Here is a 26097-nt window from a genome sequence, read left to right on the forward strand (position 1 = left end):
ACTGTCATTTCTACTTCTAGGGACCAAAGCAAGGGGGTTTGAGACCCTATTGATGGGTAGAGACCACAGAGACAGTAAGATTGTCTATCTGGGAGAGGCGGGCCCCTCAGCTCTATATCCCTGCATGCCCTTCTCTTTGTCCGTGGCCCTGGCCTGAGCCCCAGCAAGCAGGAGCCAGATAGCTGGCCTAGGTCTCAGGAGCCCTAGCAGAGGGCTGTAGCTTCATAGAGGAAGCGTCTCTTCCCACAGGCCCACTGTGCCCTCCAGCTCCTGGGCCTCTGATGCTGCGAGGGGCCCTGCTAGATCTTTCTGCCTCCTTTCTTTCGCATCCTCTAAAGTTGCTGTCTCATTTCTTTCTGCTGCACCAACCACAGCATCCTTTGGGGAAAGCAGCACAAATTACCAGCCCCTGTTTTTTACCTTCCCCATTTGGGAAGGTGCCCAGGCTGTCTTGGCTCTGGGGGCACAAAGCTGTAGCTACTACCTCCCTGGGCAGCACTTCCTGGAACACGGACCCAACAGAATGAAGAAGAGGATTCTGATCTGACCACAGGTCATAGGCTTGCTTATGGGGACAGATCCTCCCTTCACTTACATTTTAGTTTCCCAGGCAGAGGGTCCACCCACCCTGGCAGGCCTGCTCCAATGCATTTTATTCCTGCTGTTCATGTCACATGCATCTAGGCAGGCTCCCTTGAAAAGCTGGACAAAGTCTTTCTCTAGTCACAGTACAGCTCTGACAATGAGCCAACCACAGCCATTCCCAAAACAGAACATTAAGCTAGGGTGGGAAGAAGGGTGTCAAAGGAGCTCAAGTCTTGGGCGGAAAGTCCAACTTACTGTGCATGCCCCAGAGTGGGCTGATGGAGTATCCTGGCAGTCTTAGGAGAGCAGCTGAGGACCAGGGGAGAGTCTGGCTTTGCTAAGCACCTTGGGATCAGCCTGTGTTTGAGCCACACAATGTCTTCACTGTAGCAGGGCAACTTGATGGGGTCTGTGGACAAACCCAGCTCCTGCCAACCAAGCCCTGCTGGATGCTCTCTCTCCTGGGCCCAGGGCTGGTCAGCTACAACACTACTTCCTGTTTGTGAGGTGAGAGTAGGCTCAGGGAGGGGTCCTCCAGTATGTCTGGTGGGGAATGGCTTTCCTGGGAAACCCTGGGACCCGTCCAGCTCTGTCTCCTCAGCATCAGCATCGTACTGCTCACTATCTCCAAGTTCCTGGGAGAAGACTGCAGTCTCTCTGCTCTGACAGCCCTCCCCCAGGTCAGCGTCCCTCTTGGGCAGCTTGTCCGGTGGGTGCTGATGGATGGGTGATGGGGACAGAGCTGGAAGATCACCACTAGGCTTATTGTCAGGGGGAGATGATGAGAGCCACAGGTGCCGAGTTGCTGAAGACGTTGGCAGGACTGCCTCCTGATCACTAGAAGACACTGTGTGGCCCACAGATGGGCCCCCTGTGCCCACTGCCACTAGACTGTGCACAGCCCCACGCTGGGCCGGCTGCTCCGAGGGAGGAGAGCCCTCATTGTCTGGGTTCTCCAGGAGGGACACAGTGAGGGGAGCCATCAGTCCAGAAGCATATTCAGAGTACATGCCTGACTCCCCTCTAGAGTCTTCCCCTTGGAAAGAGTTACTGTTTCTCATTGTTCTGGTCGCTAGAGTTGGGCTATCTTCACTGACTTCTCTCAGAGGTGTGCTGGCTGTGTCTCTTTGGTCTGGGGGTCCAGGAACAGCAATGTGGGATAATGAGAAAGTGAAACTGTCTTCCTCTGGGGATGGTGAGCTGCCCTCAGCCTGTCCAGGAACCTCACTTCTGAAGGCATCCGGTCTGAGATCCAAGGCTGGGCTGCCACCTCTTTTCTGGCCACACACAAAGTCCACCTGTGAGCAGTAAGGCTTCTCCGCCAGGTTGTCTCTACAAGAAGGCCGCCCTGAGGAGGTGGAGTCCTCCTCTCTGCTCCACTCCAAGGGCACCTTACTTGGGCTGTGGCCGTGATCAGATGCAGCTCTTCTATGGCTTGTGGGGTCCCTGGAGTACATCCAGCTTTCCGTTAGACCCTTCTCGTCACCATCTGTTCTGGGGCTAAAAAACAGACTCTGCCGCCTTTCGGCTACCTGTTCCTCGGGACCTTGCTCCTTCTGATGAAGGAAGAACGAGCCTTCGCTCTTCTCCAGGGTGTGTCTCTGCTTTGTGGTCCTCTGACTGGAGACATGTGAAAAAGAGTCTTCACTGAAATCGCTGTCATCAAGGTCCTCAGCTTGGGCTCCATCGTGGCTCTCAGAATAAGAGCGGAAAGGAAGTGGGGTCTCATTCTGGAGCTGCCCCTCTTGGGGCCTGTACTGGCATAAAAACCTTTCTAGTGGTTGGTACTTCAACTTCTGCTGGAGGAGAGGTGGCTGCTGGAACTGCTGGTGATAAAAGCGCAAATGTTCCTCCCTCTCCTTCTGATGTGGAGGGATGTCTGTCCAAGCTGCTGAGGCAGGCCTGGCAGGCACGTCCCCCTTGCTGGCCTGACTGTACTCTGCTAAGTGGTGGACGCTGCCAAAGGGGAGCGCAACTCGTGACACGAGCTGCTTCTGCACTGGCTGCACAGTCTGCACTTTCTTGCCCTTGGAGGGCAGCCTGCCATGCACCAGGTCTTTTCCTGGGCCAGGGGTGCTGCTGCCCCACCTGAGGGCAGTTTTGCTGCTGATTTGATTTTTCCCAGAGCAGAATGAAGCTGACTCTCCTGCCCCTTTTTTGGCTAAATGTCTAGACTGCACGGCTCCTTTGATGGGGCTGGTCTGAATGACCCACTCTTCGGGAGGACTCCCTCTGGAGCCACCTCTTTTACCAGGGACTTGAGGTACAGAAGCGAAAGGGATGTTGGGTGGGTGGCTGGCCAGAGGATGGGCCTTTCCTTTCGTGGAGACAGGTGCCACTGTGACTGACTGCTGAAGCCCCAGCTTGACTTTTTTGGGAGAACATTTGTCCCCTGGCAGGGCCACAGGGGAGCTCTGAATTCGTTTTGGAGACGAGTTCCCAGATGTCCGATTTCGAGCTGACGTGCAACATTTAGTGCCTTTCTTTAGTTCTTTGACCCTGTAAATGACCATGTTAAGTTAAATGTGTATTCTTGCATGTTCTGTAATTCTTTTTCTACAGCTTTCAGGGAAAATAAAAACCAAAGAAAAGTATTATAAGAATTGGGAGTTATTTTTCTATCTGGGAGAGAATAAGAGGAAGTGGAGAGATTCTATTTCAGCATGAGATACCTCTCTTTACCTGAATAAAAAAGATCAGTGACTTCTCTGAGGATATAAGCACGCACCGCACATTCCATGGTCAGAAGAGTTTTGGAAATCACCGCAGTTCCATGTGCGGGACAGGCCAGGGGAGGAGTCTTGGAAGTGTACTCGGTCCATGCAGGGCTCACGCCAGGCTTCCTGAAGATGGCCAATTCAGGAGCCTCATGTCTACCGCTCACCTGCTATTGCACAATCAGAGCCCTCTCTTCCTGCAAACCACGGCTTTTCAGGCTTCTTTGAGAAAACGAGTTCCCTCAGACCTGCTGGGCACTTCAGGAAGCAAAAGCCCTCTGGAAATAAGTGGGCTGTGCTAATTCCATTAAGGGAGACATGACCTGTGCATTCCCAGGGTTTCTCAACCTCAGCACTAGGTATTTGGAGTCAGATAACTCTGTTGTGGGGCCGTCCTGTGCACTGTGGGATGTTTAGCGGCATCCTTGGCCTCCAGCCCCTAGATGCTAGTAGCACTTCTCCCCAGTCACGACAGTCAAAAGTGTCTCTAGACATTGCCAAATGTCCCCTGGGAGGTAAAATCACCCCCTATATAGAGAAATACACAACCATGCTATATTCCACACAGGAATTTTAGAGAATATGAAAAATCCAGAATTCGGTATCTGTGATACTTAAAACAAAAACACTGTAAGAATTTGGAATTACAAGAAAACATCAAGCAAAACTGTGACTCTCCAGTGGTTGGTTTGTAGATTCTGCATTAAAATCCCCAGGAGGAGCAGTGCTTCTGCCTGGGGGCTCCCGGAAAATGTCTTTCCCATTGTTCTGGTTTTAATCCAATCCTCAGTGGGAGCCAAAGGACTCCTCTGGCCATTTCTGAAAACCAAGACAGTAAACCTGACACTGAGACTTGATTTAAATCTTCCTTTTACGTCTGAGAGGCAAGGCAAGCAGCTAACACAGCTAGGCAGAGAGACACAGGATGCGACTGAAGACACGTGCACTGTGCCCCTGGGCCTTCGCTAGGTGCTGCAGCAGGGCACAAAGACAAGGGACGGGCTGAGAGCTGACACAGCAAGGCTAGATGGTTCCAAGTGACTTCCTCTTATACAAATCAAAGCTACTTTACTTTTACTAAGAGAGAAAGACCAAAATTTCCCCTTAGGAGTCACAGTAAATAATTCTAGAAACCTGAGTGCCAGAAGGAATCCTACAGGCAATCTGGTCATTGATGCTATATACTTCCAATACACTCTGCCTGTTAGCGGAACCACTCCTGTCGCTGAGCTGTCTTCTGATATACCTGCTGGGGGTTCAGCCGGACTTCATTTTTGGACTACTGAGCAACATTCTTCTAGCATGTGGAGGGATAAACATTTTAAATGAGAGGGAAGTTTTTAAAATAAGCAATAAAATCATCCTCATCCTGTGTACATATAGATTATTACCTAAATTAATTTAATTAGGCCTCATTTAAGCATATAAATGCTTTTCATATTCATTTTCAATAATTTATCAGACTGCTTTGAATGGGAGAGACTATTTCTATTGTACTTTTTCTATTCTTTTTTTTAAACCCAAATTATTTCAAATAACTTCTCAATATAGCCACTATGAGAAAGGGTTATTTGCATCTTCCTTACTGGGGCACTGAGAGGAATATCTTGTCTTCTGCTCCTAATGTGGAAGCTCTCACCTCAAGCAGATGATACATGCCTGTGATGTGGGGAGTAAGTGGCGTTATGAAATAAGATCGGCCTAGAGTTAATAATTGTTGAAGTTGGACAACGGATACATGGCGGGAAGGAACTTCAAGCCATACTGGTTTTTTGGGAACACTTTTTGATCATCCCAGGTCTTCTATGGGCTCTCAGTTCATGCAGTAGCCTCTCCACTTTCTTCTCGCGGTGCTGGTGCGCTGGCATTAGGAAGCCATGCAAGAAAGGAAAGCTCCTTGAGGAAACTTCTTTGGGGGACCTCTTAGTATCACTTGTGTTAGAGTGAACATATACTGAGCGCTCACTGTGTGCCAGGTGCGGTGCTCAGCCCGCCAGACATAGTACCTCGTTGATTCTACATAACTGTTACATGAGGTATATGAGGTGCCATTACTATCCCCTTTCAGATAAGGAAACTGGGGCCCAGAGAGGTTGAAAACTTGCCCAAGGCCACTCAGCTAGCTAGTGGCAGAGGCAGGGTAGTCCAATTGGCCCAGATAGTCTGCTCTGGTAACCACTCTGTAAACTCTCTCTCCTATTGAAATGAGATAAAGTACCCAGAGGCCCCACTCAAGCCCTGACACCAGGGGCAGCTCCTTTCATTCACAAATACTTACTGTGCATCTACTGGGTACCAAGTACTGTGTGGGCAGTAGACATACAGCGGAGAAAAAGATAGATCATGTTCCTGTCCTCATGGAACTTAAACGATAGCTCATCTTTCCTTCTCAATGAGTTTCATAAAATGCCACGGATACTAAAGATTCCTCAACAGTAATTAAAAAAAAAATGTTTCCCTCAAATACTTTGTTAACCCTGGAGACAGCTTCTGGGAGACGGAAGAGGCTACAAGAGGACCAGGGAGCAAAGCAGCCAGAGGGAAGGAGGGTAACGAGAGCATCTTCACCCACCTAGGAGACACGTAAGATGGGGGAATGCTGGCAGATACCAAAGTCACCCCAGAAAGAGCCCTGACCAGGCAGTCAGGGGTGCGAGCTCTGCCACTAACTCCCAATAAGCCCTTTGAAAGTTGCTGCCCTTCTCTGGGCCTCAGTTTCTCCTTCTGTAACATGTCTGGTTTAGTCTCTTCTGGAAGTACATAGCTCTAAATGCTTCTGCCTTGACAAGTAATAGGTGCTGTGTCCCTTACAATTAGGGCTGAGGCGAGCAAGAAGAAAACCTCATGGAGCCTTCTACTCCAAATAAATATTTCATCTCCCACTAACCATTTAAAAGCCACTGATGGAGTTGTCTCCTGAAAGGGAATGTGTTACCTTCCTCTTGTCACATTCACGCTTATAAAATGGCAGGGCCTACCACGTCACATTCTTCAAATGACCAATTGTACATTCCCCTGGTAGTAGGATCACTGCCCCAAGAACAGGCTTGTGGAGCTCAAGGTCAGATTCCTGTGTGTGTAAGAGACACACACACACACATGACCTGCCACTGAAGGACTCACCGGTCAGCATAGCGCAAGGTATTCAGAGTGTGCTCGGTGGCCACATGGCTTGGTGAGATGTTGGCGATCATGCAGGTTTTGGCATTGCCGATGAAAGAGTCCTTGAGAACCTGTGCGAACAGAAGGCAGGTCAATGAAATCAACTAAGAAAGGGCACACTGACTACTTACTGTGTGCAGGACACTGGGCCACAGTCCCCCCGTCTACAAAAAGGCAATTCATAAATGAAGAGATACAAATGATCAATAAACACAAAAAAAGGTACTTGTGTTACTACTGATCAAAGAAATGCAAACAAACCTCTAAAAAACTAATATTTTTTCACCTATAAGATTAAGAAATGACACCTTGCCCCTGGTGATGATTTGGGGAGAGGGGCGCTCTTGTACACTGCCACACTGCCCCTGGACTGTGTGCCAGGAACTGGAACAAGCTTTCGGGAGGGCAGTGTGGCAATTTGTATCAAAATGGACACTACTGGTTTGGCAATCACACTTCCAAGATTTTATCCTAAGAAGATAACAACTGCTCAATTGATCAAAAATAAAGTACACCCAGGCTATTCATTACAACATTATTATAATAATAAAATTTGGAAAATCTAGGAGTCTTTAAACAGGGAACAAACTAAGTAACTGTAAACTAAATACAATACAACGATTAAAAAGAATTATGCATATCTGTCCTTAGGTACATGGAAAGATCTAAAGCTTACCGTTGAGTGAAAAAGGTCTGACTTCCTAACTCTCTAAGTGGATCTACGTGTGGATATGTGGGCAGAGACGCCTGCAAGGATGTTCACCAGACGGAGCAGTAGTTACCACTGGGAGGTGGGCTCTCAGGGACTTTTTACCATCTTTGTACTTGGATGCACTCTTTGGATTTTCTTTTTTTTTAATTAGATAGGAACACATTTTCTGGGGATGGGGAACTTGTTTTAAAAAAACAACAGAGCCACTATCAGAATCAGGACTAGCCACCCATAAGAAGGGTTTCCTAAGGTCCCTGACTGAAACAGTGTTTGAGAAGTCCCAGTCTAACCCAAGGTCACCAGTTCTGACTAGCAAGGAGCCATGTTGCTACAGGTCCTGCCCCAGTCTGGCTGCACAGAGTGAAAACCTCTCCCAGAATACGAGGGTCCTCACCCAGACCGCCCTCCACTGCGCACAGGACTCCGTGCAGAGAGGAGCCAGGGCGCCCACAGCTGTCTTCACAGTTGTCTGTGCACAGGCAGGCCCCGCCACGGGCCACTCTGCTGCAGCCATTACAGATGCTGACTTACTGGTGTTTTCCACCAATAAAGAAGCACGTTTTCATGACAGAAAAACGCAAGAAAAAGATTATCTACCACTCAGAATAATCAGTTAACATATGCATAATTTTTCTGTGTAGTTTTTTTTCTCATTTCACATTTTTTAATCATAGATCTTGGTCATCTTTCTGTCAGTACCTGCCCCAAATTGATCTCATTCTTTTTAACTGCGCCACTATTTTTTGTCTTGAAATACTGGGTTAGATTTCACAGCTAAGAAAGTACCAAATGCAACTATACCCCCGGCCTCTTCAAAGGCTCAGAGACGCCACCAGATCAGCAAGGTTTCTCTACATTAGAAATAAGGAGAGGGCGGTTGGATGGTGACCAGAAGAGCGCTGTCGCCCCTGTAGGAGCCCGGCTGCCTCTCCCCTCCGCCGAGACTGAGAGCTCCTGGAAGGAACGGGGCTCCCCCCACCCCCGCCGTGAAGGAGAACAAACTCAAAGCTCACATTTAACTTTACCTGAGTTAATTTGCTTTGCCTGAAGGGAGTGTGGGTGTGTTCCTGGTCCAACGCTCGGATACACTCCTTCAGCTGCAAAGTAGTAGAGTGACAACAAGCACATCACATATACACGCAAACAAAGAGTAACAGGCCAGATTTTTCTTAAATAAACCACATTCAGGCAATCCTCCAAAAAGAAGTCAAAATGCCCTGGTAGTCTCTTGTTCAACAAGAAGAAAACAAGCTAGACTGGGAATCATCGTCCTGTGTAAGCTGTGCCCAGTTAAGGGCCCCCCACCTTAACAGCTGTGATCCTAGGATTAGCCCTGATAGCATGGACCAGGTCCCAGAGTCCAAGCTTATGTGGTGGCAGTTCCAGTTTGCCAGAACTTTCTCTCTTCTTACATTCTTCCCAACTAAAGACGCACTTCAGTAGAGAAAATATCCACACCACTCCCCTGCCTCCCCGCTCACACACGCACACCTACAGGGGTAGATTTAAATGTTGACTCAGACGTAAGTTGTTTGAATGGGGCAGGAGAAATTCTAGAGTCAGGGCACTGACTTCAGGCACACCTGACATGATACACTGAGAAGGGTACACCTCCCGTGGTATTTTTGCTAAAAACTCATTACTTCAATCTAATCATGAGAAAACATCAGACAAACCCAAATTCAGACATTCTGAAAAATAACTGGCCAGCATTCTTCAAATGTTAAGGTCATGACTGGCAAAAACTGAGGAGACTACAGAAAAACGACAACTAAATGTAACAAAGGATCCTGGAGCTGAAAAAGGATGTTAGTGGGACTGCTGGTGAAATTCAAATGTCTGTAGGTTAGTTAACAGTATTATGGCAATGTTAATTTCCTGATGATTTAGATCACTTTACTATGGTTATGTAAGATGTTAACATTAGGGAAGCTGGGGGGCTGGCCCAGTGGCACAGCGGTTAAGTTCACATGTTCTGCTTCGGCGACCCAGGGTCTGCTGGTTCGGATCCTGGGTGTGGACATGGCACCACTCATGAAGCCATGCTGTGGCAGGTGTCCCACATATAAAGTAGAGGAAGATGGGCATGCATGTTAGCTCAGGGCCAGTCTTCCTCAGCAAAAAACAAACAAACAAAAAAAAGGAGGACTGGCAGCAGATGTTAGCTCAGGGCTGATCTTTCTCAGAAAAAAAAAATTAGGGAAGCTGGGAGAAGAAATGTTGTGTATTTATTTTAGCAACTTTTTAAATAAATCTAAAATTATTCAAAATTTAAACAAGAAAAAGAAAAAGATGCTGATTTCTCTCTCAGCCTCCCAATTTATCCCTCATGAGGCATGGAAATAACGTGCCTAGCTGATGACTTCAGTTCTGATCAAAGGACTTAAATAATATGCATGGGCACAAGGGAGCACCATGCAGCTATAGAAAGAATCAAGGGAGATCTCTATACAGCCATGGAGTGAGCTCCAGGACACTGTGGGGTAGAAAAGCAAAGTGCACAACAGTGTTTACAGTACCCTGCCTTTTTTTCTGAGAAAAGTGGTGAGTACAAACATAGAGACAGGTATGAGGCTGGCTCCGTGGTCGAGTGGTTAAGTTCATGTGCTCCGCTTCAGCGACCCAGGGTTTCACTGGTTGGGATCCTGGGCGCAGACATGGCATCACTCATCAAGCCATGCTGAGCCAGTGTCCCACATGCCACAACTAGAAGGACTCACAACTAAAATATACAACTATGTACCGGGGGGCTTTGGGAGAAAAAGGAAAAATAAAATCTTAAAAAACAAACAAACAAAAAAACATCGAGACAGGTAGAAAAACGGTTATCTAAGGGGAGGGAGGGAACAGGGTTGAGGGGACAATGTGAATGTGAGGGAACAGAATCTGAAGGTGGCTTGTTTTCCAATTTTTACTTTAACTGAATATGAAATTGGTAAGCTCAAGCACACAGAAGAATTATTTCAAGTGACTTTGCAACACAATATTATGACTATACATCTCTAGTGGGCTACAACCTAAGGGTAAAAAGGAAACTGCAAAGAAATCTTTTTTCGTTTGAGGAAGATTAGCCCTGAGCTAACTACTGCCAATCCTCCTCTTTTTTCTAAGGAACACTGGCCCTGAGCTAACATCCATGCCCATCTTACTCTACTTTATATGTGGGACACCTACCACAGCATGGCTTTTTGCCAAGCAGTGCCATGTCCACACCCGGGATCCAAACTGGCGAACCCTGGGCCACCGAGAAGTGGAACGTGCACACTTAACCGCTGCGCCACCGGGCCGGCCCCTGCAAAGAAATCTTAGTCTGAATTCAGTAATCACACTACGAGTAACAGTAGCACTATTTTGAAATACATACATATTGAAGTAGAGCAGATAAATTATATTAATGTTTTTAGGAACCGAGAATTCTAGCATAAGAGAAATATAAATTCAAAAAAGTTAAGCAAAAACCCTGGAATCTTAATTTTGAATTAATTTATTAGTATAAATCCCTCATATATTTTTCTCCTTCAAAAAAATTTATTTCCAGGGCTGGCCCTGTGGCTTAGTGGTTAAAGTTCTGCATGCTCCGCTTTGGTGGCCCAGGTTTGTGGGTTCAGATCCTGGGCGCAGACCTACACTGCTCGTCAAGCCATGCTGTGGCGGCAACCCACATCCAAAATAGAGGAAGCCTAGCACAGATGTTAGCTCAGGGCCAATCTTCCTCAGCAAAACAAAACAAAACAATTTCCTACCTCCATCCATTAAAAAGGTCTAGAAGCAAAACTAACCCAGTGGTAGTAAGCACCCCTAGCACCCTTAAGTGGTCTCTAAATACCATTTCCCTCTAAAACCAGGGCTTGTTGAAGAAATGGCTGATTCAAGGTCTGGGGAAGGAAATGTATAAGATAAGCCTAGAACATCTTGTCACTGCATAAAGCCAGAAGGCTATCAGGAAGTAGTAGAGTTGGGTCAAAAAGACACAGGAACATAATTGAAAAGGCTCCCACTGGCCAAGGACATACAATTTAAGCAGTGAAAAGAATAATGATTATAGTGTTATAATAATACAAACACACAAAAAAAGTAAACAACAACAACACACTCATTGGTCATGTTTAGGTTACTAGGACACCAACTCATTCTGAGAACTGGTGAGTAAAGGCAAAAAGTCAAGCATTCATCTTGCCTCCACTGTATAAACTAAATTTCAGGACAATCAGATAGTTTTGGGAAAGTTCTTTCCAACTAATAAAAACGGAAGGAATATTAGAATTAGAATATCACCATTTTGGAATCCCTAATGAAACAATGGACACAGGCGATGCTCATCAACGACTGCTAAAACCATTAGTTGAAAAAGGCTGATGGGAAACTTCATACTGGAGGAACTAGGCTGACAACATTTGAATTTTTCTTAATTCTTAATATCACAAAAAGAGACAATCAGACGTTCTGTACCTCCTGATGTGTTCCTATAGGAAGTCCAAGAACCACCTATGAATCGTTCTTGCCAAAAAAATAAACCTAAATCTGATCAAGCTTCTAGATTAGCACTTTCCCATAGAAATATGTATTTCCCAATAGAAATATATTTACACAAATGCAAACCATATATGTAATATTAAATTTCTAATAGCCACCTTAAAAAAATAGATGAAATTATATATACTATATAATTATGTATAATATTCCATATATAATATATAATATGTATGTAATATATATAAAATATGTAATCTTAATTATATATTTTAGTTAATCCAATACACCCGACAGTATTATTTCAGCATGTACATCAATGTGGAAAAATATTGAGACATTTTACATGCTTCAAAATCCAGTGTGTATTTTACTCTTAGAGCACACTGCAATTCAGACTTGCCGCATTTCAAGTGCTCAGGAGCCACATGTGGTTTAGTGGCTACCATATTGGACAGAAAAAATATAGATCTTAATCACTTTAAAGAAAATATAGACAATGGAGTACCAGGTTAAACATCAATGTGGGGATGCAGTCAGCCTAATCCAGAATGTGGGAAATCCCACAGGACAAGTGACCTAGTTTTCTTCAACAAATACATTGATATAAAAAAAAGAGAGAGAAGAACTCATATGGAATACGAGACAGATGAACCAAAAACAATCCAAGGATCTTGTTTGCATCTTGATTTGAACAAACCAACTGTAAAAAGACAAGTGGAGAAATTATAACACTTACTGGATAACAGACAACATTAAATAATTATTTCTTTAGGTATGATAATGGTATTATGGTTGTAATAAAAAATAAGAGTCCATTGAGGTATATAATGAAACATTTGTGGAAAAAATGACATAACAGAATTTGCTTTAAAATAATCCAACTGGGGAAGGGAAGGTTGGTTAGATTTTCACATGTTGAAGCTGGGTGGGTGACAAGTATTTGGGAGATCATTATACTATCTGTTCTACTTTCGTATGTTTGAAAAATTAATACAGTTTTAAAACTTGATGAGAGGGCGAAAGCTAACCTAAGTTAACCATTCAGCAACTGCAGAAATACTTCTCTGTTCCTAATTGGCAGGCACTGACCAGAGGAAGAGAGGGCAGGGAAAGAAGGGAAGAGGGGCCTAGAATTGTGAGAGTCTGACTGAGCAGCCTCCAGCTCCGACCCTGGAATTCGACTGCCAGATAAGAGCACGCCCTTGCTCTGCTGAGTCCATGCCACCCTCACCCCTCTGGCTGCATGTAAAGCGGGGCAAAATCTCTCATGGACGATTTTTAGATTAAAGCTTTCAAACAACTTACAGCCAGAAGACTCTGGTTTATTTCTGCACCTTCCATCTTCGTCTGTCTATCTGAGTCTCTGGCATCCGCTGCTCTTTCACTGCCAGCCAAGTCAATAAAAGAGATCCTAGAGAAAAGACACAGCAGGGATGACTTCTTTGGGGCTTTGGTTTATTTTTACATCAGTCAGCATTTTGTGATGGCAGGAAGAAATTAACACTGGCCCATCCTTGTTAAAGACAAGACATTACTGTCAGCTTTCCAAAAGTATCGCAAGATTCTGATCTGTCAGCTGCTGCTGGCATGGTTCACTTAGACACTTCCGCTTGTTTTAATCATTTGTGAGAAAGTATGAGTGAAATTAATAAAACATTCTTCCCATAAGGGTAAATGACCACAATGCAAATCACTTAGGTGACCACTTAGATAATTAAATAGAAACTTTTGTGGGCTGCTTTCCAGCCAAAAAAAAAAATGAAAGAAAGAGAAGAAAAAAAAAAAGACTCATTACTCAGAGGTGAGATAGGCTCATCCATCAGTGTGGCAGAGCTCGCTAAGATAGCACCAGAGAAGGAATGAATGTACCCAATTGTCTTACGGCTTCTTTCAAGAAGGATGGATTAATTTTTCTTTTTTTTTTTGCCTGTAAGCTCTCTGAGATGCATTCCCTGCTACTGCTATACTGATTCTGTGTTTCACGTTAGAAGCAATCAATGTCCCTTTTAATAACTAAGGGTTGACCAACAATAGGTCATTACTTCATGGTTAATCAACTGATGGCACTTTCGTGCAATGATTTATTTCAGCTAACTACTCTACACTGTATCCCTGAAATAAAGAAGTCCTTGGTGGCAGGGTCCTGCTGTTGATAACACATATTTCAAAGCCACATTAGGGAAAGCAGACAATGCAATTCCCTGCAGATTTCCAGCTCACCTGCCAAACGTCCTCTTGGCTGAATCTTTGACCTGAATTTGGATGACAGCATGGGAACGGGAGGAGTCTGCATTAACTCCAGTGGCCCCGGTGCTGCGCTCCTTGCTGCCCTTCAGGATCACCTGAAAATAAAAGCCACTGGGTGACTTCACCAAGGAGTAAACAAAGCTGTCCGGCTCCTGAGATTGGCTAAGGGCGGCAGAGACCAGACATGGAACTCTGTCAGTATGCTGCAGTTTGTCCCTCCATGAGAAAAGCTGCCTAAACTCTAAATCATAGAGAGTAAGTACCCAACAGCAATGAAAATAATGTGGAATACTAATCTTGGGGGAGAACATTCAACAGCTCAAGAGCTAATTTACTTCTTGATCTCATATATTCTTTTTAATTTATTTGATGGATTTAGCCTGACTAAAATCCCCAGGGCATAACTTGGCTCCAAAACATGGTCCCATAATACCCATCTATCTTGGCAACTGAAGCAAATGTGCATCCTGGTGACTGATCACATCCCCCTGGTCAACCAGAATGCAGTCACCAAGGAGGCCAGGCCCGATGTGTGGGAACATGGAAGTGACGAGTTATCGTGATTGCCATGAGCCCATGATTTCCCTTGAGGCCAACGCCCCTCCTAATAGAAGTAAAGACTACCTTGGGTCCCTCTGGCCACAAGGGAATCAGGGAGAGGAGGTGAAGCCTCAGGACTGGCCTCTAGCCACTGAAAACACAGCCAGAAATGAACATGCTGCTCTGATTTTGGACATGGGGAGGAGTGTTGATTACTGAGAAGAAACAAGATGAAGAACTTTAAAAATATTATTTGATAGGATCCTCACAACAGCCTAATGTGAGGTGAGTATGGTTATTATGTCCAGTTTACAGCTGAGGAATAAACTCAGAGGGTGATTTGCTCACAAACGGCTGTGGTGTGGCAGAACCAAATTCCACGTCCAATATGTCGGACTCCAAAGCCCACGTGGTTTCCACCGCACTGGGGCACTTATGATAAATTCATTTATTCTGCAGTAAATTAAGGGTAAGGAAGTCCTATCTCATTTTTTCCTCAATCTCTCAGAATTTCACTTTATATCATACTCAATGTAGCCACAGTTTCCAAATTAAGAGTCCAAAAGATGACAGAGTCAAACTTCAACAATAAGCCATAAAATATCTTAACAAGCAGGGGCAAGTGGCTTTTTAAAAATTTAACTAACTGACAATAAGTTCCTCCACGGTCTAAGTAACAGCTATGCTTCTAAAGACTATCTGTATGTGGGATTTAGAATTGTATTTCAGAATCATATTTTATTTTTTTAACTTTATTAAGAATCATATTTTAAATGCATTTTGTAAATAGCGTGCTAAAAGTTTAAAGGGACTATGAGGGACTATGATGAATCCTTTTGCAGAGAAGAATCTGTTAATTTATAAAACTAGATTATTAACTGCATAGGTAACATGTTGCTGCTAATCAGGAATCAGACCAGTAATCCCTTACGCTGGGTGTGGCAAGTACCAAAAAAACCACTGCCAACTAAGCTTCGATGCTGACTAGGTCACTTAAGGCCATCTCTGTGACTGAACCATCTAGTTTAAACGCACTTCCTTATCCTGGCCTCTCTGCATTGCTCTGACTTCGTGCTTACGTAAACTGTAATGCAACGATGATGGATCATCTTAGACTGTATTGTTGTTTTTATCAAACTTTTTTCTCTTTTTCAATAGAAAAGTAAGACATGCTTGCTGCGGAAAAGTTGGAAAATATAGGAAAAAAAAAGAAGAAAATATATACCTCCTATAATCCCAGAGTTAACAAGATCCTGGTGCATTTCCTCCTAAGTTTCAGGATTCTCATTGCTCTTTTGATTTTTCTGTCTTTTACAAACCCCATGAAGAGACAGGGGAGATCTTTTAAACCTCTGCATTTGTGTAAGCAACATGCTTGATGGATAAAGGAAGGATCACAGAGGGACAGAAGCCAGGTGCCTTCTGCCACAAGTGAGTAATAACGCTACTTCTGCTGGGACCTAGGGAGAGCTCAGAAAGGCCTCCAGGCCATACCTAGCCAGCAACTGTGGACACTGTCAGAAAGTTGAAAGGATGGCCTTGTGGTTCACCCCCGGGGGGGGGGGGGCAAGAAAGACCAGCTTCTGGGGTTCCATTATAGAGTTTTATGCCTGGCTTTCACTGTACCTTGTCCACCATGATGTTACTAGGTGCCTGTGAGTGCATCTCAGAAAACCTAACATGTTGAGGTAAGCTTTCCTAAAATCTCTTTTAGGGGAGGCATGAAGGAATTTTTGGTCCTTGGTCCAGTTTCCTCAGCCTTCACTCACAGCCTGCAATCACCATGCCTTTCAGAAATTGTGGAATAAAACAGCTGAGCTCTAAGGAGTAAAAACGAGGCAGTTTGTGAAGAGCATGAGACAAACTTTTATAAACGATACAATTCAAGTGTAGCAGTGAAGAGAGTGAAATCTGAAGTTGGACATCTGGGTTCACATGCCAGCTCTGATATGTGGTTGTGCAAACTTTTGCAAATCACTTAACTTTTCAGGGTTCCAGTTTCTTATCTATAAAATGGTAGTCTCCTAGGTTACTTATGAGGATTCAAGAAGATAATACATGTAAAGCACTTAGTGCCATGACTGCTACAGGGTAAGTTCTCAATGAATAGTAACTTTTAAAAAGATACTAAAGAACTAACATCATGTACACTTTCAAACGTTATCTGTTTTCAAAAGTGTAAAACAATCAGAGTTTCACGAGGGAACAGAGCTTTATAATCAACATGAGATTCCACAGGCTCCCTAGTATAAGTAAAAATAAATAAATAAAGAGGGGAAAAGAGAGACAATCTATTTGGGGGAAACGCAAGTCTAGGAGCAGAGCAAAATTAATGCAATGACCTTAAAAACCACTAGCCCCCTTTTCTTCTCACTACCTCCTCTTCCTCAAACTCCCTTTCATAACTAAAGTCTATCCAGCAAGTTTCTACACGCATGTCCTTTAGACAACACAGGTTACATGAGTAGTGAAATGAGGACCTGCTACAATAGAAAGTAGAGACAAGTGCTGAATTCCATGGTACTGAGAAACACTCAAGGACTTATTAACAGATGTGACAAATTGAGCTAGCATCACAGTAAGCATATTATTATCTCATTTCCTTTTCTATCACCCAACCCAGTCATCTACTATCACGCACGTTTCAGGCTCAGAAAGGGAAAGGACACGCTCAGAGGCGCACGGAACTGAGACCCAGCTCTGTGTGGGTACACGGCTTTCATCACTGAGCTTCCTGCACAAATACCAAAGAAGGACAGGACAGGCCCTATGTAGACATTCAGTCTCCGTCACCTGTGTACGACTGACATTCATCTAGGCAGGCTCTTGCTATGCGGGCCTCTGCTACCAATTACAGCCAAGGCAATGATAAAACATGAAACAGATTTATTAGAAGTTTAGGAATGGATATCTGGAAGTACATGAAATGGCTGTAGGAATGACTTAAAAACCTGTAAATCTCTACAACTGAAAGAATGCCCATCAATTGCCTGACAGACAAAATCTTGATTCTAAATCTGGATGAGTCAGTGAATCCTCTGCATGGGGAGGGAAGTCCTGGTGCCTGCATCAGTAAGACCAGGTAATAAACTACACCTAGGAGAAACTTCCTGAAGGAAGGACCATCCCACGTGAAAAATGAAGCTGCCAGTTGTGCAGGCTGGCAACAAGTGGCGACGCCTGAGTGAGCCTGAGGGGTGATCTCTGAGGGTAACACTTGATGGTAATGCCCGAGAATGACACTTGAGCGAACACATGGGTGATACCTGAGTAAGCATGAATGGTGACAATTGAGAGAGTGCAAGTGTGACACCTGAGTTAGAAAGTGCTGTTGTTTCAAGTCAATAAATGTTTATGAGGGTAACTGTGTCAGATATCCATAATTTATATCAACTTTCCACTCTGATCTCAGCTAGCTTCCTTCTTGTACAACTTCATGTGTATTACAGACTGAGGGTATCAATGGTGATAATACGTTGACTAACAAGAAACTTGTTTCTGCTTTTCTTAGGAAACATAACTTAGGTACAGCAGTGCCATAAACTCTGCCAGGAAGAGAGTGTGATGGATACCAGACTGTCCATCAGCACAGTTACAGCCCACAGCCGAAGGAAAGGGATTCCTAGCAGTGTTTGCTCCTTTCTCATGCGACTGGTCTAATCTCCAGGGACAAAGGCATTGCGAGGACCAACTCTCCTGAAACTCCCAGGTAAATGAAGGAATGGCTGGGGGAGGTGGGAACAAGAGGACCACAGGGAATAGATGTGTGAGCAACAATGTCCTTAGGACTCCATAGTGCAGGGAGCTCTGGACAGGTTAACAATGGTTACAGTGTTGAAGGAGCCCCTTCAACACGTCCCAAACACTTGTTCTGCACCCACCTTTGAAGAACACTTTGCAGAATCACTAGAAAGGGGCTCTTGGCTCTTAGGTGACCCTCTAAAACAGTCACACTCAGGTGCTATCTTCAGGTTTTGGATCCTAGGGCTCAGGAATCTGATAATTACACAAATATGAGGTCCCAACCCTTAAACAAACTTTACCTATTTGTCCTGGGAAAGAGAAACTGTTAGAAAAAGACACATTGATGGTGAGCCACTCTGCCATTTCACACACCCAGTTCCTTGGAGAGGCATATTGTGAAGCTCTTCTAAAGGTGGGTATCGTTAAGTACATAGCCTGTCCTTCCAGCCTTCTCTCTTTGACTCTAGCTTTGCTGGATACACTAGAAGAATGACTCTGATGGCTACATGGTTAGAATCATCCGTGGAGCTTCTAAAATAATACCCACCTTCAAACATTGCTGGTGGGAATGTAAAATGGTGCAGCCACTTTGGAAAACAGTTTGGCAGTTCCTCAAGAAGTATGATCCAGCAATTCCACTTCTAGGCACATACTCAAGAAAATGGAAAACACACGTCCACACAAAAACTTGTACATGAATGTTCATAGCAGCGTTATTCATAATAGCTAAAAAGTGGAAACAACCTACATGTCCAACAACTGATGAACGAATAAATAAAATACGGTATATCCATACAATAGCATATTATTCAGCCATAAAATGGAATGAAATACTGAGACATGCTATAACATGGATGAACCTTGCAAGTATTATGCTAAGTGAAAGAAGCCAGAGACAAAAGGCTGCATGCTGTATGATTCCATTTATATGATATGGCCAGAAAAGGCAAATCCATAGAGGAAGAAATTAGTGGTTGCCAGGCACTGGGGGCAGGGGAAACAAAGAGTAACTGCTAATGGTACAGTATTTCATTCTGGCGTAATGAAAATGTTCTGGAATTAGATGTTGGTGATGGCTGCATAACTTTTTGAAAATCCTAAAAAAAATCACTGATTTGTATATTTTAAAAGGGTGAATAATATGGTATATGGGTTATATCTCAATAAGAAAATTATATTTGTACACTTTAAAAAGGTGAATTTTAAGGTATGTGAACTATATGTCAATTTAAAATAATAATAATAATAACCTGCATCTGGGCCTCATCCCTGAGAGATTCTGACTTAACTGGCTTCAGGGGGACTCAAGCAAGCATTGAAAGACATTATGATGAAACCAGAAAGACAAGCCACAGAGTGAGACAACATGCTTATGACACAGATAACTGATAAAAGACTCACACCCAGAACATCAGTAAGAAAAAGACAAAAATCCAGAAATGAGGAAAAGACCCGAACTGGCATTCCCAAAGGAGGAAATCCGAGAGATAAGTTACAACTATGAAAAGCTATTCAATTTCACTCTCAACCAGCAAAATGCAAAGTAAAACCACAATGGGTTATAATTAAACACCTCCAGACTGGCACCAATTCAAAAACCAATAAAGGGGTGGGAGGATGAAGAGCAGTGGGACTGCTCGTATGCTGCTGGTGGGAGTCTACACCACTGTGGAAAACAGCTGGCATCGTCTAGGAAGTGGAAGATACGCATGTCCTCTGATCCAGTCATTTCACAACTGTATAGATATATATCCTAGAGAACTCATATACTGTGTACTGAAATACATGTACAAAGACACTGACAGCTGCATTGTTCAGAATAGCCCCCAAAGAGAAACAACCCCAACTGTCCATTAACAGAATAGTTAAATAAATTATAGTATATTCATATGATTGAATATTATACAGCAAACGAAAATGAATAAACTATAGCCATATGGAAAAATAACAGAGAAAAATAACTCAAAAGCATAATGTTGAGCAAAAGAAGGAAGACACAAAAGAATATATACAGTGCGACTCTATTCATACACAGTTAAAAAATAAGCAAAAACTAAGCTATATGGTTTATGGATGAATACACAGGTGGTAAAGCTGTAACAAGGAAGAAAGTCATTAGCATAAAAGTCAGGATAGCAAGGGAGTGTGACTGGGAGGTTGTTCGGGGACATGGCAATGCTGCAATGTTCTATTTCTTAACATGGGTAGTTGATTATGAGGGTGCTTGTTTCTTTCTACTGTACATGTTTAGGTTTTATGCATTTTCCTATATAGTGCTATTTTTTTAAGTAAGAAAAAAAGCTCCATAATGATCTAATGTAAAGCCAGGGTTGAGGACCACTGCATTAAAGGTAGGTCCACCAGAAATATAATTGGATTTAAGTTAATAAATGCCCACAACAGGAAAATATATATATAAATATTCTAAACTGTTAATAGTGGATATCTCAGTGGGGAATGGGGAGCAGGGTACAGTAAATTAGAAGGGACTTTATTTTTCTGTCTTCTTACATATTTTTGTAATGTTTAGATTTAATAATAAGCATTACTTTGGTTATAATAAAAAGATAACTTTTAATAAAAGAAGCAGATTTTAAAATACCTGTGGAAAGATACACAAAAAATTTTTTGAAAATTAGTTGTCTCAGGAAAACGGAATGGAAGGGCTATTTTCATTGTACCTTTTGAATTCTGAACCCATGTGAGAGTATTATCTATTAAAATTTTTTTTTTTTGCCACAGAGGATTTTTATTTTTTATTAATGTTATGATAGATTACAACCTTGTGAGATTTCAGTTGTACATTATTGTTAGTCATGTTGTGGGTACACCACTTCCCCCTTTGTGCCCTCCCCCAAACCCCCCTCTTCCCTGGTAACCACCGATCAGATCTCCTTGTCAATATGTTAACTTCCACCTATGAGTGGAGTCATATACAGTTTGTCTTTTTCTGTGTGGCTTATTTCGCTTAACATGATACCCTCGAGGTCCATCCATGTTGCTGCGAATGGACCAATTTTGTTCTTTTTTATGGCTGAGTAGTATTCCATTGTGTATATATGCCATATCTTCTTTATCCAATCATCAGTTTCTGGGCATTTAGGTTGGTTCCACGTCTTGGCTATTGTAAATAATGCTGCAATGAACATAGGGGTGCAAGGGACTCTTGGGATTTCTGATTTCAGGTCCTTAGGATAGATACCCAGTAGTGGGATGGCTGGGTCATAGGGTATTTCTATTTTTAACTTTTTGAGAACTCGCCATACTGTTTTCCATAGTGGCTGCACCAGTTTGCATTCCCACCAACACTTCTATTAAAATTTTTATTTAAAATAAGAAAAATATTTCTCTTCAGCAGCTTTGCCCAAAGCCCACCACCAGAGATACATATCAGCAGCCTCTGAAACCTGCCCAGGAGTATCCTCTCATGCATCAGGTTCTCCTACAGGCCTACCTCCCACTACCACGGCACTGAGACAGTAACCTCGTAGAGAAAGGAGCTATTCTCTCAGAGGAGGACTCACTTTACAAATGTGAAGTGGTGTGCCTGTCATTGCCCTCTGCCCAAATCTGAGTCCATTATACTTGCTAGATAGCAAACGAATTCTTTCTTTGTCCTTAGGCGCTACAGTGGGGTAGTAAGGAAGGAAGAGTTACCTCTAAGAGGAGCTCCACACTATCCACCTGAAGCTCTTGCAGGCCCACTATCTGCACCACATGCTTGCTATCTTCTCTTGCGAAGAGCCTGAAGATGCAAGAACATGGTTGGTATAGCAGAGCTTCCATAACAGACTTCGTTCTCGCCTCCCCAGAAATCACCCCACCACGCCCCGACTAAGCGGCAGTTTTCCTGTTTGGGTAGGATTAATGTGCACTCTCTCTGCCCACTCCCACACCTCCTAACTCCAGCCTCAGGCTCCAGGGGTCATCCTTGATTGTTGTAAACAAATCGGCAATTTGTTGAACAATTAAAAGAATGAATGTATAACCCAGATCTATGAGAATCAGTGGATGGTGTATTCCTGGTTACAGTGATTGGTTCAGGAGTGGATATGGGATCTCTGCTGGTCCAATCAAAATAAAGTACCCATCTCTGGTTGTTAGGTGCCTGGGGGTGGGGTGCCCTCTCTTTCTCTCTGGGAGTGAAAGCATGTGGCCCTGGGAGCAGTGGCAGCCATTTTGCACCCACAAGAGAGACAGTTTTGGAATGAAGCTAACACCACAGAAGGTAGAGCAGAGAAATGCAAAGAAACTGGGTCCTTATAACATCCCTGAGCTGCTGGAGTAAAAAGACCCTAAGATCTGACTGTCCTCTAGGCTTTCTAGTTACATGAGCCGATGACCTCCCTAAATGCTTAAGCAAGTATAAGTGGGGTTTTACTTTACTTGCAACATAAGGAGTCCTGATATACATTCTAAGGGAGCAAGGAAGAGTTGGTGCTGCAACCGAATGCCTCAGGCCTGTGTGTAAGATCATGAATGATTATGGGCTACCATCATCATTAAATCAGATACAGCAAGGGGCATACATTGAATCTATCAAAGACTCTAAGGTTATGTTTCTCCCTTAATAAGACAGTGATTAAGATTTAAAATGGAATTCTACTTCATAGCCAAAAAAGAACTGATTTTCTCAAAAAATTTTTTTTCTCAGTCAGTGCTTCACCTTAAGCTTCCAAATTTTTACAGAAGGATAGGACGAAAACAGCCTCACCAATGCCCATGACCTTTCAGTAAACAACTCTGCTGGAACAGTTAGGCTTCTGGATAAATGAAGGATCTGGCTTTCTGAGTCCTCATGTCACTCCCTGACCATACTCCCCAGGCCTCATGCCCTGAGCTCACCCCAGAAAGGTTCTTAACAAACAGCCCAAAATGTACTGATGGAATTTTAAATCCTATAAGCAAGACGTGGTGGTTAAGTTCGTGTGCTCCACTTTGGTGGCCTCGGGTTTGCGGGTTTGGATCTTGGGTGCAGACCTACACGTTGCTTATCAAGTCATGCTGTGGTGGCATCCCACAGACAAAACAGAGGAAGACTGGCACAGATGTTAGCTCAGGGACAATCTTCCTCATCAAAAAAAAAAGTTAATCTGAAGATCCTTAAACTGGTTTCTAGTTTAAGAGGTGGACTGAGCATATATACTTCTATCTACCTTTGTCAAAGCCCCACTATTATTACAGAAAATATATTTTAGTAAAAAAACAACGGATAGATCATAACAGCTCTAAACAAACAAGAAAGAGTGCCACCAGTGGACCAGGACATTTCAGAAGTCCCAAAAAGGTAGGAAACAAAGAGATATTAACCTATTAGTCAGCGGTGCTAAAAAAACCAAAAAACCTACAGCCCACTTGCAGATTAAGTGTGGGTCTTCCTTAGTGAGCCCAGAGAACCTTCAAAATCAGGAGCTAGCATCCCCGTGGCTACAATTAAAGAACGCCAACATACAGGACAATAAATCTGGGTCACTGGTTCAAGAAGTGCACTCACAAACACACAGCACAGCAGTGGATTTTATTCTCATGCCAACAGTTCTTTAAAGGAGGTGGCCATTCTGACTGGAAGGGGCTCCTAATAAGGGTGTTGGGGTTTGAAAGAGCAGTTGTGACTGAGCTAACTTGAAGCTTCAAACACAACAAAGTCAGGGCAAAAAAGGCTACTCTTCCCCAAAGCAACCCAAGTAGCACCCTCCTTTATTTGGCAGTTGTGTCACAACTGAACCCCAACACCTGTACGTTCTCTGAATTGTGGCATACCTGAAGGTCCCCTTCTTGCTGGAATAGTCCACATGACAGAGGCCTCTCCAGTTATGCTGTTCAACACTCTAGTGCCCCTCTATGATGGGGGCCAGCCCTATCACGGTCTCCCTACCGAACTGGAGCTGCTCCTCCACCCCCACCCCCACTCTAGTGCTTGTCTGGAGCACGTGGAACTTGCATGTTCTCTTGGACAGCTCCACAGGGATGCCTTTGCTGGGGGCTAGTCTTTTTCTCTAATTTGGTTTCCCCAGCCTTCCAGCATGCTCAGCCTCAACTGACTCCTCTCCACCTGATGTAGCTGCTCCCAACATGTCTCGGGTCTGGCTAATTCTGTTACGACAACCCTTTATCCTTCCACCTCCCCTACTCCCTTTCTCCTCCCTATTCTCCCAGTCAGTTGATACCTTCACAACTTCATTGCCTCCTATTCAATTAAAGTCATCTGTTCCAACCTGAACAAAACTTTATGCCAGAAAAATGCAATAGGGATTTAAAATCAGAGTTATTGAATATATTTTTACATTACGCTACTATGTTACAAGGGTAATAGTTTAAGCCTTATAAGGGTTAAAGTCTTATGCAAAGAAAAGAGATTTTCTTTTCTTTTGATGGATTTCAGGAGACTATCATTAAGTTTACCCTAAGATTATTGAAAGGAAAAACAAGAGAAAGCGGGAAACATTATTTATCCTTCTTCCAGTGCAATAACAGGTCAGAAGAATAGGAAGGGATTTAAGGACACGTTGATTTCCTGACTTCCTGAAATTATGACATTTTCATAGATCAAAATAAAGAGTTAGTCTTTTGATAAACATTAGGATATTGATCACTTAAAAAAATATTAATGGAAGGAAAATTTACATTTTTCTCTAGCTGAACTGACAGTTAAAAGATATGCATCTTATTTAGCAGACTCTCATTCCATAAAAGGGCATTAAAGTACAAAGCCTCTCATTAAATCCCACGATTCAGTGGGACACTGGCCTACAACAATGATGAACAGATTAACAGTTTCCCACTCATATCCAGTACCTTTTCCTCCTGTTTAGGAGGTCATACAGCTGTCCACAGTAGATTTCATAGAAGCTAATCCACACAAAGAGGTGCTTTCTTGGCTGGGATACTTCTAGTTGCCTGAAGATATCTTTGGCAGCCAGAGCATACAGTCCTGGGTTCTGATGAGTTCCTATCATGGTGTAGGTCTTTCCAGCACCTGTCTGTCCATATGCAAAGCAAGTGGCACTGCCTCTGGGGGAAGAATCATTTGTATCACTTATACATAGCGTGAGAAATGCTGATCTACACATGGATTTTTAATGACAAAAGTCAGGTAGGAAAAGAATCCTTGACAAAATGCAGCTATAAACATACAATCCTTTAAGGAGAGGAGGGCTTTATATTATAAAAACACAGGAAGAGGAAAAAACATTCTCAAAGCAGTAAATGAGTTTTCTTACAGGAATTTTTTATGGAACTGGTAAAACCATAAGACAACTCTGGAAGCTAAGGAAACAACGACTCCATGTGAGGTGCTTTAGAGGATCCTATAGAAGAAGATTTTGTGTTAATTCTGAAAGATAAGTTTGGTGAAAGAACTAATAGAAAATTAAATACAATAAATAACAGAAGATCATACGATAAACAGGATGGTAGTGACCACTCATTTGAATATTAACGAAGTTTAGACAGAAGTGACATCAACGTAAGCAAAATATTTGAGGAAGGACTCACAAAAGAGCTTCTCTCAGGGCCTCAGTTGTTACTTTCATCAATAACTACTGCATTACTTGATTTCTAAGATCCTTTCTAGCCCTGATGTCCTATGATTCTAAGTGCGAATCACTATTCTTGCATGTGGATATGTGTGTGTGCACACACTTGCTGTCTGAGTGTGAAGAACTGTGGAATAAGGTGGAGAGGAGAGTTGGAAGCCAAGATTATCTGAGTCTTGTGGGGCCCAACTATGCAGTACGAAGCAGAGAGTGAGCACAATGTTAGGTAGTACATAGTTACTGCAGACTCTTGAACAGGGACCACATGGATTAATAACAAAAGTAGCTACTTGCAGCAAGAAAAAGTCTCTGCAGGGACACAGGGGTAGGAGGAGGCTGGAGGTGGGTAGAGAGATAAACACACAGAAAGGGACCTGAAGCC

At 43.3% G+C, this 26097-nt stretch overlaps 1 protein-coding gene across 3 annotated transcripts in view; it reads right to left on the reverse strand.

Moving 5' to 3' along the window:
• The window catches only part of KIF24 (kinesin family member 24), a 59008-nt gene that overhangs the window by 3117 nt on the left and 29794 nt on the right, over window positions 1-26097 (reverse strand). For all 3 annotated transcript variants that reach the window (XM_014857397.3, XM_044757009.2, XM_044757010.2), the window contains 7 exons: window positions 24976-25191; window positions 21838-21925; window positions 13870-13991; window positions 12955-13060; window positions 8202-8273; window positions 6426-6535; window positions 841-3084 (listed from right to left, as the gene is read on the reverse strand). In XM_014857397.3, coding sequence (XP_014712883.3) covers window positions 841-3084; window positions 6426-6535; window positions 8202-8273; window positions 12955-13060; window positions 13870-13991; window positions 21838-21925; window positions 24976-25191 — 2958 coding nt within the window. The remainder of the gene's footprint in view (window positions 1-840; window positions 3085-6425; window positions 6536-8201; window positions 8274-12954; window positions 13061-13869; window positions 13992-21837; window positions 21926-24975; window positions 25192-26097) is intronic.

This window comes from Equus asinus, chromosome 23 (assembly GCF_041296235.1).
Source record: "Equus asinus isolate D_3611 breed Donkey chromosome 23, EquAss-T2T_v2, whole genome shotgun sequence".
NCBI lineage: Eukaryota > Metazoa > Chordata > Mammalia > Perissodactyla > Equidae > Equus > Equus asinus.